The 16,864-nt window shown below is 39.1% G+C and overlaps 1 protein-coding gene across 2 annotated transcripts in view; it reads right to left on the reverse strand.

Moving 5' to 3' along the window:
• The window catches only part of nckap1 (NCK-associated protein 1), a 97,093-nt gene that overhangs the window by 40,050 nt on the left and 40,179 nt on the right, over nucleotides 1-16,864 (reverse strand). For both annotated transcript variants that reach the window (XM_036577107.1, XM_036577116.1), the window contains exons 6-15: nucleotides 15,954-16,044; nucleotides 14,966-15,103; nucleotides 12,324-12,372; nucleotides 10,573-10,729; nucleotides 9,554-9,610; nucleotides 7,694-7,790; nucleotides 7,492-7,598; nucleotides 6,002-6,134; nucleotides 4,501-4,582; nucleotides 3,239-3,297 (exon numbers count right to left, since the gene is read on the reverse strand). In XM_036577107.1, coding sequence (XP_036433000.1) covers nucleotides 3,239-3,297; nucleotides 4,501-4,582; nucleotides 6,002-6,134; nucleotides 7,492-7,598; nucleotides 7,694-7,790; nucleotides 9,554-9,610; nucleotides 10,573-10,729; nucleotides 12,324-12,372; nucleotides 14,966-15,103; nucleotides 15,954-16,044 — 970 coding nt within the window. The remainder of the gene's footprint in view (nucleotides 1-3,238; nucleotides 3,298-4,500; nucleotides 4,583-6,001; nucleotides 6,135-7,491; nucleotides 7,599-7,693; nucleotides 7,791-9,553; nucleotides 9,611-10,572; nucleotides 10,730-12,323; nucleotides 12,373-14,965; nucleotides 15,104-15,953; nucleotides 16,045-16,864) is intronic.

The raw sequence follows: 16,864 nt of genomic DNA on the forward strand, positions 1-16,864 counted from the left end.
TATGGTGCGCATCTAAACCAAACTCGCAAAAGTGCTGAGGACTGGCGCTCTAAAAACGTATGCAAATTCTTGCGTAAGTGTGTGCACGCATGAAAACGCGGAGACATTTTTCAGGGCTGATGGCTGAATTATTTGGGTTCGGATCAAAGGCGTATGGTCCATCTGGATAATCAAAACTAATACACCCTCAAGTCTATAATCCTGACTTCTTTTTTAAGCAGATACCAAAAGAGGAACAACTTTCCATCATCCTTCATACTTCCCAGAATGCAGGCACAATGTGTTTCCCAACTGCTTCCAATTATAAACAAACAACGGAATAACTAATTTCCACCTGACAAACATTTATCAGAGAGGATAATTCACAACAAATGTACGCCATCTTTTCTCTCACCGTAAGAAAATGCATTTGGCAAGCTTTGACTCATCCTCGCTCACAAAGGACTCAGCCTTTCCTGCATGCTCCTTTTATGTCCGAGCATGATTCCATCACCTGTTTAATATATTCTTTTGAACGTTTCACAACATTCCTAGTCTTGAATTAAACTTTTCTGGAACATATTACAGGAATCAGTTTCAGAAGAAACATACTGTAGCGACCCACTACTGGCTGGCGCTGGCTGTGGAAGCTCGGGAGGCGGAGGCTCACAGTAGATGCGCGCCCTCTTAAACAGGGTCTTATTATTGTTAATGCCGCTGTTTGTTAGTTTTAAGGTATGTGTATGTGTTATTGTGCTAGTCTGTGTTGGGGGCTGAGGGCATTTTGTGTTGGGGGGGTTGGTCACCTTCAGGGTGAATCCTGTGGCCTTTGGTGACCTCCCCAGTGAGTACAGTGCTGTGTGTGGGCCTGTTTGACCTGGTGTTTAATTAATATTTTTTTAATGAATAAAGTAAGACTCTTATGAAGTCTTCTTGGCTTTGTAAGACATGACGTACATATTTTATAAAAAAAACATTACAAAAAAAATTTAATTTACCACAAAAATTCAGTTTTTATTACAAAAAATGAAATTTACAAAAGGTTTCTATACTGTTAACACAACACTTCTAAACATAAGCCGAGGCTGAGGCAGAAAATCTGTAATTACCTTATACTAGCTGTACTTTTTCTTTTCTCAATTTATCAATTTATTAATGCCATAATGAAGCGATTAATTGATTATAGAGATCATCATTAGTTGCAGCCCTAAAAACAACAATAAGAGACCATTTTCAAGTTAAACTACATCACAATAGGTCCCCCCGGCCAAATTTAGTCGTAGCCAAATCCACCCTCTCTAAGCCTCAGTCTCTACACAGGTTATTCTTACAAAAATAACAAATGCTGGGACCCAACTTAAAAAATTAAAATGATTAATAATGAATTATTTCTTTTTTTGGATATATAAACAATCATGCCTGGTCGATTAATTAAATATAAACTCTATTTAACTGCTAATTAATTCATCTTCTAAGCCGCTTATCCTCCTGGATCGCGGGGGGAGCTGGAGCCTATCCCATCGCTCACTGGGCGGAAGGCAGGAAAGACCCTGGACAGGTCGCCAGTGTCACAGGGCAGACATACAGACATATACACTCACTCACACCTAGAGGCAATATAATCAATTAATCGGTCCAACGTTGTTAGACGCCTCAACACGCTTGGAGGAGAACACTAACTAAGGAGAACCATCCTACCCACACAGCGTGGACAATCATGTCCTTTTTCGACTCTCAGCCACGAATGGCTGTGGCTTTTCCGGGGATCGAACACATGCTTTCCTGACGATAGGGTGAGTGTTTACACAGCTGTGCCACTCAGCAACACTTAATACGCTCTTCTGCACATATCACAGGTATTATTAGCACTTCCAGAACACAGAACAAGTGCATGGATCTTCACACAGAGCTTTAAAAGGGGCTCCCAAGTGAAGTGTTGCAGCTGTCTGAGGGTTTGTGCTCATGGCAAAAGGTCACAAATACTGACAACGTTGGGAGACCAAAAGGGCGTAATTTTACCTGTTTAATTGACTATAGTGATGTGTGGAAAGATCACTGTATACATACTTTTGGACTGCATTTTTCAAAAATGAACTACTGTTTTGCAAGCATGCTGGCCATGTTTACATGCACCCTAATAATCCGTTAATAATCCAACTAACAGCTCAGTCGGAATAGAATACATCCATGTTAACACTTCAATCGGAACAGACCAGTCTGATTGAGGCCATTCGGAATACAGTTTCTATCTGACTGATTGAGGTGGACGATCCTGTAAATAATCTGTTAAACAGAAGAATAATAACCGTGTAGACGCCTGTATCTGATTACATTCCCTATCGGAAAGTTTAAGTCCGTTCTGATCATGTTCGTCACGTCATAGTGAAAGTTTATACCGTTCAACATGGCGGAGCAGAAACTGGTCTGCAGAGGAGACGAAGTTTATGCTCTGATCTTTAAAAGACGGTGGTGGGACGGACGTCCAGCTTGTGTGTCTCAGAACACGACGTCTTCCTCTCGGCCTTCTTTAATAAGGACATGTGAAGGACGTTTTCCTGAGTCTGACATCATTTTAAAGTAATTAAAAACACCATTGTGCCAACTGAAAACTCATCTCACTCTGACTGGACCTCACGTGATGCTTGTGGTCATGGTAACGTTTACTCTAAGTGGTACTCCACGCATACACGTCATTTTGGATCGGATTACTTGTTGTGAGCATGTACGCGAAGATTTTCATCAGATTGTTGAATAGAGTGTGCAGATGAACACCTCAGTCTTATTCTGTAATCAGAATGTGTTCAATCGGATTGGCAAAAATCTTTACATGTAAACACAGACACTGTGTCTGTTGCAACTTATTAATCGTGTATCATAAAAGTGTCTTCAAGAATCATGATATTTTACAGTCTGTCTTTCCTACCACTACTGCCTCGTCACTGATGGGAAATAAACAAGATCGGAGTTCGAGTCATTATGGTTGGTAGAGCCCAGGGGACCAAGCATTTGAACCTTGCCTTAGTGCTGTAGCGTGATTAATAATGCTTGATAGGACTCCGATGACCAGGACATGATACGACACCAGCACCCAGTTCTAGGGCTCGATTAATTCTGCCTGATAGCACTCAGAGGACGAGCACTACCCCAGCTCTGCAGCCCTATTCATTATGATGGAGCCTAAAGGAAACAGGAACTCTATCCCATCACTTAGCTGAAGGGGTCGGGCTCAGTTTACTGCTGTCTTTGTGTCTTCACTCACCTGCAGTCGGAACCAGTCCAGCCTCATCCCTCTGAAATCAAACACCTCACCATCCTCCACTGTAACAGACAGAGACAGAGACAGAGAGAGAGAGAGAGAGAGAGAGAGAGAGAGAGAGAGGGGAATAAACTTTATGTTAGTGGTGGAATCTGTATATTCTTTAATATATTCCGATTAGAGGAGTAACTGCAAACATATTTGTTACAATTTTCAATTCTACGGTCAAAATGTCTTGATTCTACAGAAGTACACTGCACAGACTGGTTTGGGTCAATAAAGTGGAATAAAATGAATTATTTTCAAATCTTGAAGCTCCAGCCCTCTGGGCAAATAACCCCAACAAAAAACCCTGTAATATATAAGCAACTTAACAGACCTAAATAAATAAATAAATAAATAAAGCTAGATATGGACATCAGGATTATGTTATCTATGATCTATTAAACCCAAGACATTAACTGTGAAAGTAATAAACTAAATATATACAAAATCATAATTTATAGGGTTCTTTGAGATGTCTCTATTCCAAACCCTATCACTTCATTTACGCTTAATTTTAACACTTATGTTTTGCATTTTTTAAAATGTTTTTAAAAGATCTTAAAAGAGGAAACACAGAAAAGTTGTGCTGAGTGTGGGATTTCTATAGCCATTTTAATATGACTAAGCATAAATTATGAAATGTTAACTATGAGATGAACTACAGACCCATAAAATGTCTCATAGAGAAAACCATCTCTTAGACACAGAGTTCCTGATACACACTGTTAGAAATAAAGGTTCTGTTCGGGTACATTTTTCATTCATCAAGGTACAAACAATGTAAATGTTCCCTCAAAGGTACAACAGTGGTTTTAAGGTCTGATTGTGAACCTTAAATACGTTTTTCCAGGTGAAAAGTTCGTATTTGTACCTTTTCATAACCGAATTTTTTAAACAGAACAGTAAAATAAAAGCCTGGAGACGAGACGGGGTGTGTGGAGTCAGTACAGCTTAGAACATATCATTTCAGTGGATTGTGGTTCAGTTATGTTCCCTGACTAAAGGTACTGAGATGGAGCCTTGAGGGTCCCACCCCAGTGACAAGAGGGGTCCTGCCCCAGTGACAGTTGAGTATCTTTATTTCTGAGAGTGAAGACATGATGCACAAAATGACGACAAAGCTTCAGAGGTTTATGGGAATATGCAAACACTGCCTACTCCAAGTAAAGAAGTGAGAAGGGCTCCTTTCTAATAACTGACAAAGCAAGAGACACGAGTACCTTGTTTAACACTGAGAGAAGTCATCGTGTTCACAAAGGAAGACATGATGATGGATTCATCCTCTGGACAGACAGACAGGTTCTAAAAGAAGCAAAGACATCAGGAACATTATATGTCTACAAAAGAGAAGCTATGAAAATCAGACTACAGGTTTGAGGACAGGAAAAGTATGACTTGGACTCCATCTGGTGGTCAGGTGTGTCATTTCACCTAAACTTTCAGCAATGATTTTCAGGACAGAACCAGAACAGTCTTAAAACAAACTACACTGTGTGTGGGGATTATTAGTTGAATAGTCTTTTTTTTTAGTCTATCAATATTTTTTAGGCTATCTGAATATTTCCCTAAACTAGTCATTGGACCTTCTGCTGTTTCCTCACATTACACCCCATTCTAACGGCATTTCTTCTCTTATAATAATGATAACGAAAAAACGCCACCCCTTATGTTTCCTGTTTCATACTGCTACTTGTAAGAATGAGTGCATTTATACAACAGTTAGTTCCGGCCACGCAAGCTGATTGGTTGAGAAGCGTTCTAACTGTGCTGTTATTTCACCATAACATCACGGGTTTTTCACTAACACTATATCAATCCGCTGAGACGCTAAGACACTTTGACAGCTGTAGTGTCGTCTCATCTTCAGAGTCTGACCAAATCGGCTGTCGGTCAAATGTGATCTTAAAAGTGTCCATTTTCTGTTTGTGGCAAAGTAAGAAGTAAAAACTCTCAAATGGACACTTTTAAGATCACATTTGACCGACAGCTGATTTGGTCAGACTCTGAAGATGAGACGACACTAAATTCCCAAACTGTCATCACCACTGAGCAGCTTTTCAGTCAGCAGCTGTGACAGAAGAACAGCTAAACAACCTGGAATCAGCCAGAAATGAACCCAACACCATTCGCCAAACTAAATGGGCTGTAAGATGCTTTACAGACTGGCTGGAACAAAACAACATTAATATTGATCTGGCAAAAACTGACAAAACTCAGCTGAACTCGATATTGCAGCAGTTTTATGGCTCAGTCCGAACTTCAAAAGACGAGGTTTACAGCAGACTGAGCAGCGAGTGGGCGGAGTTTTTTATTTCTTACTTTATTTATTTAACTGTTGCATAAAAACAATAGAACACCCAAAACTGATCTCATTTTTAAATCCATGATCCTCACTTACACATGTTTACCTGCTGCTTCTTTACATTATCAGCGCAAACGGCAGAGAAAACAGCAACAGCAGCTCCACTTTTGTTTATTTGGGTCTCCCAGTCAAAGTTCAGTGAGCTCCATTCAGTTCAGCAACAGCTGAAAAGTCGAGTAGTGTGTGATCCCTAATCATTTAGTGCGTGATCCCCAATATTTCTATCGCACCCAAAAAACCTGCAAAACCGTCTGAGACACCCAGTCTTTTTATAATCTGTTCAGACTTTAAAAGTCATGTAGTGAACCCAAGGCTTTAAACAGAGTTGATCTGACTGTTAAAGACTGAGTGAAGCTCACCTGTACAAGCTCATTGAGCACGACGGCGTCGAAGCCGGACAGGTACTGGACGTAGTATCTCTGCATGACTGGCCCGTACTTCCGCACGTGAGCCCTCAGTTCCTCCATGTAGAAGATCAGCTCTGCAATGTGCCTGAGAGAAAAACACAATCACACACTTTTATCATACTTTCCACTTTACAGCAAATGATTTCAGACCATCTTATGAGAATTTACATACAGAATAAGCCAGTATTAAAAAATGTTGGGGGGCACTTTAGGGGGGCAGGCCTTTGTGGATGCTTACCCTGCATTTAACTCACATTTAACCAAACACCTATTAGGTTCGCCTTCTCTAACTCTAACTCTGACCCTAAACACAACCCAAATCCAAAACCTAAACCATTTTAAAGCTATTAAAAACACAAGCAAGCCAACTGGACTCATGTGATGCCTTGTTGTCATGGTAACGTCTACACCAAGTGGTGCTCTACACATGCATGCACGTTTGGATCGTATTACTTGTAGTGAGCATGTAAACAGAGTTTTTCCATCAGATTGTTGAGTAGAGTGAGAATAAACACCTCAGTCTTAATCTATAATCAGAATGAATTTAATCAGATTCGCAAAAATCTTTGTAAACACAGACACTGACTGATAATCTATGGGGGGCATTCTAAATAAAGTGAGACCAATGTTTATCAGACTATGACTCTATAAGTCCAGAATAAACATAAAAAAGGTGTTTGGCATTTGGCATGATGACCTTATGCTCATGTGCGGCTACTCCAGACCATCCCATTCCATTGGTCAATATTTTTCTATGGAGATTACACCAGTTGTGTGCAACTGAATGCCTGGCCAGCAATGGGTGCACCTTAAAGTAGGTGAATTTATTTTGGAAATATGGTCTTATACAGTTTGAACACTCCTGGTCAAAATAAATTTGGTTGATTTTGTGAAAACAAGTGAAAATAAGTCAACACACTTCTGAACATTTTAATGTACAATTACTGTTTATTTACTGAATTTACTGTACTAGGAAAAAAAAAAACGAAAAGGTAGGTTGTGCAAAGGTTATGACATTTAAGTGTGTATTGCAAGTTTTATTATTTCCCAATAGGTTAAAGTAAATAGAAATTGTCCTCTAAACTTTTTAAAAAATGTTCCTTGTAGAGGATTTGTTACCTATTTTTCTTTAGAAAGTCAATAAATCATGTAATGTGACCAGGGTTGTTCAAACTTCTGCATATGACTGTATAGTGTAATTATAGGGTACTTTGTGCGTGGAATCATTTAACAGAGCAGGAGAAAAACTAAATGTGCAGCACAGCAAGAACTAAACAGGGTATAAATGATTTCAAACCATTCATGCATGCACTGAAGTCCTAATGTACTGCAGGCAGAATGTGTATCTGCTGAAATAAAACCTGCAACTCCAGGTTGATAATGTGTTTAACAGTTCTAATGACGGAGGCAGAGAGTGTGAGGTGTGTGAACATCTGATTTACTTGTCGATGAAGTCGTCTGTGCTTTTCTTCTGGATGTTGTCTGCGTGTCTGAGCAGCCAGATGATCTCGTCACGGGCGAAAGAGAGAGCCATGAACACAAACAGGGCCTGGAAACAGCAGAGAATCCAATATGAAACTCAGAAATTACAGCTACAGGTCTTCAAGATCAGACCTGATAGTCAAAGGGGTCACTGCGCAGTACCTTTGGGCCCAGTAGGCCTGGTTGGTCGGCCAGAACGGTGGCCAGCTCCTTCAGGGCGGAACGCAGGAACTTGCGCCTCTCCCTGTGCATCGAGCCTCTGGAGACAGCAAATTACGGAAATAAGTACAAGACACATGTCTGGTTTCCAAAGTTTGCTTTATTGTCTATTTCTATTAGAAATAAATAAATAAATAAATAAATAAATAAAAACACATTATTGGAAACCACAAAATCAACTAATACAGTGTGAGGAACCAGTTCAGCATGTCTACCAGAGATCACTTAACAATTCAGTGTGGTTTGATTCAACGTGTGATGATTTAGGCAGTTAGCACCAGGCTAACTGGTGGGATATAAGCTTTCATTACTTGTTAGCTACATTAGCCTCCCCACCTTCCTTATCCACTCTCTCCCAGCATGCTGTCCCTCATCCACACTGTTCTACAATGTTCTCCCCTTATTCACACTGTTCTACAATGTTCTCCCCTTATTCACACTGTTCTCCCCTTAATCACACTGTTCTACAATGTTCTCCCCTTATTCACACTGTTCTACAATGTTCTCCCCTTATTCACGCTGTTTTACAATGTTCTCCCCTTAATCACACTGTTCTACAATGTTCTCCCCTTATTCACACTGTTCTACAATGTTCTCCCCTTAATCACCCTGTTCTACAATGTTCTCCCCTTAATCACCCTGTTCTACAATGTTCTCCCCTTATTCACACTGTTCTACAATGTTCTCCCCTTATTCACACTGTTCTACAATGTTCTACCCTTATTCACACTGTTCTACAATGTTCTTCCCTTATTCACCCTGTTCTACAATGTTCTTCCCTTATTCACCCTGTTCTACAATGTTCTTCCCCATTAACACTGTTCTACAATGTTCTCCCCTTATTCACACTGTTCTACAATGTTCTCCCCTTATTCACACTGTTCTACAATGTTCTTCCCTTATTCACCCTGTTCTACAATGTTCTTCCCTTATTCACCCTGTTCTACAATGTTCTTCCCTTATTCACACTGTTCTACAATGTTCTTCCCTTATTCACACTGTTCTACAATGTTCTTCCCTTATTCACACTGTTCTACAATGTTCTTCCCTTATTCACCCTGTTCTACAATGTTCTTCCCTTATTCACCCTGTTCTACAATGTTCTTCCCTTATTCACCCTGTTCTACAATGTTCTTCCCTTATTCACACTGTTCTACAATGTTCTTCCCTTATTCACACTGTTCTACAATGTTCCTCCCCATCCACACTGTTCTACAATGTTCTTCCCTTATTCACACTGTTCTACAATGTTCCTCCCCATCCACACTGTTCTACAATGTTCTTCCCTTATTCACACTGTTCTACAATGTTCCTCCCCATCCACACTGTTCTACAATGTTCTACCCTTATTCACACTGTTCTACAATGCTCTAACCTTATTCACATGGTTCTAGAACGTTTTCCCTTATTCACAATGTTCTAGAATTTTTCCTCATTCACACATTTCTAGAATCTTCTCGCTCAATTCACACTGTTCTACAACGTTCTTCCCTCATTTGCACTGTTCTAGAATGCTGTCCCTCGTTCACATCGCTCTAGAATCTTCTCACTCGACCATACGGTTACATAATGTTCTTTCCCATCCACACCATTCTAGAATGTTCTCCTGCACTCACACTGTGGTAGAACATTCTTCCCTCCTTCACCCTTTTCTAGAATATATCTTACCTATTCACACTGTTCTGAAAGATCCTCCTCATTTCCACTGGTTTATTTGGTCCGTTGGCTCTTTTGGTGCTAATTTCAAACTGCTGGTTTTCGCACTATGAGCTTTAGATGTGTATTAAAATGTGAGGCACTTACGCGTGTGAGAGCGCCGACTCTTTGCACTCGCGGATGTCGTTGACACGCTTGTTATAGCTGTAACAGTTTCACAGGTAGGACAGAAAAGAAAAAACAAAAACAACTTAATCTATTTATACAGGATTCCAAATCTGAGGCTGTGATACAGGCGATACATTTAACAGTGAAAACTGAACTCTAATGCAAAATAAACAACACTCTATTGCAGCTTGGCAGCTTAGGCTTGGTTTGGAAAAAATCCACACACAACAACACCGAAAGGAAGATATTTGGTAAGAATAAAAATGCAGAGAACAAACATTTTGCTTATATAAATACAGGGGGATTCACTTGAAAGAGGCCCCGAATATTCTGTAATAACTCATTAAGACGAAGCAATCTGAATAAAACAGCGTGCAATGTGCTCCACAGTATATGGAGCTTCGAACAAGCCGGGATGCCCCTGCGTCGGAGCGATGAGGTAGGCTCTGGACAGCTGTCACGACATTAAACCTCTCTAATGCTTGCTGATACGTTCAGGAACATGGAGTGCTGCGTCGAAATGTGTCAGGCAGAAAGCGGAGATCACTTCCAGCATCGCATGTAATGCAATCGATTACACACACGTCAAGATATGTAGTGTATTTTTTTGGTTCAGATTGCTTCATCCTAACAGGAGTTACAGCAGAATAATCAGGACCTCTTTCGAGTGAATCTCCCTGTACAATTCCTAGTATAAAGACTTGATTACTACCCACATAGAAACCAATACATGAGATAAAAATATAGCAGGCTGAGACAGCAACAGTTTAAAAGTGCAAACTTGTCAACTTTAGAAGGCCTAAGCCAGAAACGTGTTCAGACAAGCTTGATAAGGCTGTGTTTATTTTTATTTTATAGTGGAAAACGCTGGCTTTACTACTATATATCAGATCTCAGTAGACCACACACACAATCCCGAGTTAGAGAGTTCTCCCTTTTACAGTACAGTGTAGAATGTTCGGAATGATATTATTTAAGTGTGTGTGTGGCAGGCTCACCCGCGAAGGTTGACGAACAGGTCCTCAGCAGCTTTGTGGATGTGGAAGACCTCGTCCCTGAAGAGGCAGAGACAGGAGCTGCTCTGAAGAGCCAACTTCCACAGGCTGAGAGCGGCAGGGTCAGTGTTCAGAGCCGCGTGACACAGGATGAATCCGACTACGCACACAAACACAGGCAGCATGAGAGACAACAGTGATAAAAAGAGAGAAAAACAAAACCTACGCTTATACGATTAATGAAGACTTTTTTTTTCTCAATTCACACTACATTTACGAAAAGATCCCAACTCAGAAAAACAAAAAAGACACTGTTCAGAAACAATGCTACATGTTCAGTATATGATTAGACAGGCTTTAATTGTCCTGAAGAACACACAGGAGTACGCAGTGTGAAGACCATCATAACTTACAGCAGTCATATGACTACGTTCACATTACAAGCCTCATTGCTCAAATCCGATCTCTCTGACAGGATGGTTCACACTCGTTTGGGTAAGTGATTCAAATCTGTCATTAATGTGACGAACCGGTGTCCTGAAATGACCCTCATGAGCTCATCCTACTCAGTAACGTCACGTGAATGAATCACTGCATCATCAGCACAAACTAACGAGCAGAACGAGCTTCACTGAGAAGATAATTAACTCTGATCAGCTCTCAGCTTCATTATTAGAGCGAGACGAAGGAGAAAAAGGTGAGATGAGCTGCTTTTCCACCATTTAGAGGCTTAACTTCAGTTTGGCGCTGCTGCCATGGTAACGCTGAATGATGGTCACGCGCAGCGGAAAAAAAGCAAATGAATTCCAATCTGAGTGTCACATTAAGGTCACATGGTCACGAATCGGATACGTATCCGATCTAGGACCACATATGAAAGTGACTCGGGTCGGTTTTGTAAAGATCAGATTTGCGTGTCACACAGCTCTGAAAACATCAGATCTGAGTCACATTAGGGCAAAAAATCAGATTTGTGCCACTTCAACCTGGTAATGTGAACGTAGCCTGTGACTATCAGGGTGCTTCCATTTGTCTGTGATTCTGTGAAAATGTGAGAGTTGTACACGCCTTCATTCTTAAACTGAATACAAAGAGCTGAAGAAAGCCCATAAATTGACATGTAAGCAGCTGGACAGAACAAAACTTGGACTGGATTTTTTGGATTTAAAAATCAACTAAGTTGCCCTTAAATGACGAAATGACAGTGTCAGTCCAACTGGATCTATTTTGAAATGTTACATTAGTCATTACAGTCATATTAAATCATATATGTGCTCATTTTTAGCCCAAAATTCTCAGGACTTTTTATAAACAAATTAATAAACAGTGTTTCCTGATGAGCCGAAACCCTGCAGAGATTATCGTTTTCCTTCTTTTAACACTTTGAATGACTCACAAAGGCTTTGGTGTTAAGCTAATGACTGTAAGTGACTGTTTTCAATGACATTGAATGTTGAACTCAGGACTGGGGTCCGGCAAACATGGTGAAAATACAAATTTAAATGTGACTTAATTCCTTCAGTTACACTTCTGTAATCAGTGCATTTTTACAAACAATCCTCAGTCGTACCAAAATAATCAAAACTAAATGAACTGTGGTGAAATGAGATTTTATAAGGCAACGAATTGTCTTCTACATAATCAAATGATTTACATCACAACTGATCATACAAGTTACTTAAGTTAATAACACTCTTAATATTCTTCCTGACTAATTTTTACTGATTTGTTGCATTTGGACACACTATACTTACACACTATCCACTTCTCCATGGTATCCAGAGACAGGTATTCACACGGCATCTAGAAAACAGGAAATAACTCCATTAAATCACGGACAACAGGGTAGACAACCAAAGATCCAGACTGACCTCTTCAGTCTGATAATAAGAGAAGACATTCATAAGAGAAGACATTAAGGAGAGACATTAATATGAGTTTAATATTATCATAGTTCTGATGTATGGAATTATCAAGTCAATCTAAATTACTGAAGACCATACAACCCTACAAACACTACAATTGCAATACTGATAAATATTTAACAAAAAGCTATAAAAAAAAAATTAAGTTCCAAACATAAAAGATTACTTTTGCTAACGTGTTTAAGAGCCCATCCGATGTAATTTTTTTTTTTTATAAATAGAGGAGTCTGAAGTAATGCGGAAACATTGTTCAAGTTTCTAAACATACTATTCCCTAGCCAGAAAATAGTCCATATGTAGAAAACCATGTTGCAAAAACAGCCTGTTTTAAATGTGTTTCTGTGATCTATTCACCTATTTAGTAGGGCTGGGTAGTATGGCAATATATACTGTTATTGTGATAAATTATGTCAGAACACAAAACCTATATTATCCACATCCACATATCGTGGAAAGCGTCAGCACTACAGCCCAACTGAGAAATTGGCGTGCCGATATTATTGGCTGATATCAGCTATTTGCAGATAAATCAGTATTGACATTCATAAAGGCAAATAAACAACAGTTTAAAAAAAGACACAGAGAGGCGGAAGCAGATGCTTCTAACATGAGTGCTGTTGCTGCATAGTTTGTCCATCAGAGGGCGCTCTGCAACCTCCCTGTTGGCCACACGTGTTTAAACTGCCACAAATCACTCTTGGCTGACCCAAGCAGAGTCAAAAAGAGTAACGGAAGAGCTTATCAGCTTTCATAGAGAGTTGATACGTCACACAAAGTACATCACTTAAAAAATAATAAAAATATCACCAACACTCTCTAAATAAGCCTGGCAACATTCATGTCAGCCATGCCTGCTTCGGCTGCAGTAACGTGAAAGCCGGTACTGTCAGGCAGACATTAGAATTAGCCCACGTTTAATGTAACGGTAGCTGAGTGGTTCAGGCTGAGCTGTTGACAAACTTGATTGTAGCTTTGTTTATGAAACAGTTTGTCAGTTCTGGCGAGTAAACAAACAACAGTGCCATCCTTTCTCCCTAACTCGTCACTGTAAAAATTCTCTGGCAACATTGCTTACAGCAGCTTGTAGCGCTGTTCACTGCTCAGTTAGGTTACCCACAAAGCTAACTAATGCTATGTTTATCAGTGGGGAAACAACTAATATTAATGAGCACTTAAACTTGAGGCTGAAGTCAGCTTCTTATTCGCCGACTACTTGTTCGAATTCCCCTGTTCCACCTTAAATGGTGCAGCAGTTACAGCAGGAGTGTGTGTGGTGTAATGGCACTTGTTAGAGTGCAGAGCACACTGATATGCAGTGAGATGCTATTTATGTCTCAGAAAGGAGTTATGAGTAACACAGCATGTTAACATGCTCCCGCATGTAATCTGGTTAATCACAATTCTTTAAACGATAATACGACGGATGATGTTTGTGCTCGTAATGCTACAGTGTGAAAGTTGCATGTTTATTTTTGGTGAGGACTCTTAAATCAAGTTTCAAGTTTATTTGTCATTTGCACAACATGTCAGGACGTTCGTGCATTGAAATGCTTGTGGTGAGGCTCAGCCAATAAACCAAGTAAAAATACAAAGGAAAATACTAAAACTGAAATAAATTAAATATACACAAAATATAGAGACAGGAGGGACCTATGTAAGAAAAAACTCTCTACTATGTACAAATATATTCATATTAAACTAGGGATAATCTGTGAAGAATATATACACATTTTAAAGTAACCTAGTGTTATTGCCTGTAGCAGTTATATGATATAATAATAATAATAATACTGACAAAGCGAAATGGTAACTGGGGAAGGACCCACAGCTTCACAGCTTGTTCAGAAGCCTGACAGCCTGTGGGTAGAAACTGTTCATTAACCGAGTTGCTCTAGACTGTATGCTTCGGAATCTCCTGCCTGATGGCAAAAAGACTACGCATAACAAATGTTAGGGGAAATCTTTGTATATGTTATGTATTTCTCAAGAAGAAGAGGAATATCAGCCAAAATATAAGATATATTGGATTTTTAATTCCTCAAATATTGGTCGGGCTCTGGTCAGTACTTGCAGAAAACTGATCAACTGGACGTTTCATTATAAAGAGAGCCAAATTAGTCCCATTTAACTGGATTTAGTGCAAGACAATATGCAAAATACTGAATGAGAAACAATGCAGGACAGCCAATCAGAACATTTATATACATCAGTCTTAAAGGCACAGTAACTAGAGCAGCCTGTTTAGTTGTAAGGGATAAGGAGAGATATTAAAATGGTCATGTAAAAATTAATTATGACCATTTTTGGTACTTAAAACCACACAAATGTCATAAGTGGACTTCAAAAGAAAAATAGAAGAGGAATGTAAGATATGAGTCCAAAAAGTATCTATTAATTCACTGCCCAAGTGAGTGATATTTTAATATAATACCACAATAATGACATGCTGACAATATTTCTAAGTGTTGTACCGTATCAGACTGTGCTGGGTTCAGCATGGTGCTGGGAGCACTGATCAGACTCAGCAGCTGAGCGTTCCTCCACTGGTCAGCAGACAGGTTACGGCGGGGATACACCATCTGCAGAGAGATCAGCGCATCCGAAAGGGACTACGCCACCGAAGACACGACACGCAGTTAATCAGAGCTCAAGGCTGAATAGATCAGGTGCTGTAATTTCTTCTCTACTCTCTCTCTCTACTGTGTTTAAGATGCGAGACAGAATCTGGACTTTATCCATATTAAAACAACTTTTAATCTTTTTCTTAATAATTTTTTCTCTGATCATGCATAAATATGAGCTCATTTTTTTTTTTAACGAAGGAAGTAAACAGCTCTACTGCTACAGTCTTCCTGAAAAGCACACACCATGTTATCAGTATGCAGTAAACAGTGCTAGGCTGATAAAGAAATATGAAATTTTCAATAAAAATCCTCCAATTTGGTTGTGAAATTATTTCAATGTGCATTAGTCATTTTTAATATTTTATTTAAATGTCAAAATGAAAACAACAGCAAAAAATTGGTTACTGATATGACAACAGGGAATTTTCCATACCATTCCTTCCTCACTGTATTTTATGTTGTATATGTTATATAACATCTATAGCACACACTCAGTTAGACAGATGTGTTCTGCATTACATTCAACAGCAACTGCACTCAAAGAAAAAATGGTGTATTTGACAATAAACGTCTCATATCTCAGATGATGGTAAATGTTCGCTAGTGTGCTCAGTGGTAGAAGTACTGTGTATTTTACTCTGCATGTAAAATGTATTTAATGACATTTTGGCCTCGTTATCACATAAAAATTATGGTAAATGTATGCACTGCATTTTACAGTAACATGAATACAATGTCGTCAATGCAAATGACATCTGCTAAATTAAAAGAGAAAAGTAAATGCTATTGTAAGAAATACAAAACAAATTTAGCTGATGTTAAACTGAATTTTCACCTTTCCATGTGGGACGAACTCCTCCATCATCTTTTTCAGAGGATTCTCATAGTCCACGATCATCTGTCCAAGCCTTGGGTATTCTCGATCACTGAGGAAGAAAACACAACACATGCCTTCAGCTCACAAATTTAATCTGTAGCGTTTTTGTTTTATGTCGATCCCATTAATACTTCATTAAACACTAAGTGAAGGAGTTATGACAGCACTGCACAGGTACCTCGTTATAATTACAAAGTCTGTATGGTCTGGATATTTGGAAGCAATCAGAGGTGTGTAGAGTAGCACAGTCAAGAAAACGTGCAGCGAAATAAAGTGCAGTAAAAAGTACCTTTCCGAAAAAGTCAAAAGTCATGATTAGAAGTACAAAAGTAGCAGCTCATAAAACGATTTAAGTATTGATTAACACACAGAGCTGCAGTGGAAATTCTTAATACATCCAGCATCTATTGGCACTGGAACTGAAGTGTGTTAGACTATAATCTTCACTTTTTGGTCTAAACTAAAATGATAAAACTCCAAATTCAGAGGGCAACTAATCAGAAAGGAGTCTAGAAGCTGAACCAACACAACAGAATGAAATTAAAGCCAAACTACACGTTAATAACTAAAGTGTAACTGAGTAAAAGAAACACTTTTACTCTTTTCCTGACCGATATACATGAAATTAAGTATTATGAACTGAAAATACTCAGGAAAATCCAAATCCATGAAAGTTCTACTAAAGTACAGATAACTGAGTAAATGGACCAAGTTCCTACCCAACTATGGGCGCAACAGATCGAGTTTGGATGTAATGCATAAATGACAACTGCTTTCTTGAGATTACAAGATAAGTAACTTATCCTGAAATAACCTTGTTATCTTGAGATCACAAGATAATTAACTCATTATCTCAAGATAACAACTTG

Source organism: Colossoma macropomum, unplaced genomic scaffold (genome assembly GCF_904425465.1).
Source record: "Colossoma macropomum unplaced genomic scaffold, Colossoma_macropomum, whole genome shotgun sequence".
In the NCBI taxonomy this organism is placed as follows: Eukaryota; Metazoa; Chordata; class Actinopteri; order Characiformes; family Serrasalmidae; genus Colossoma; species Colossoma macropomum.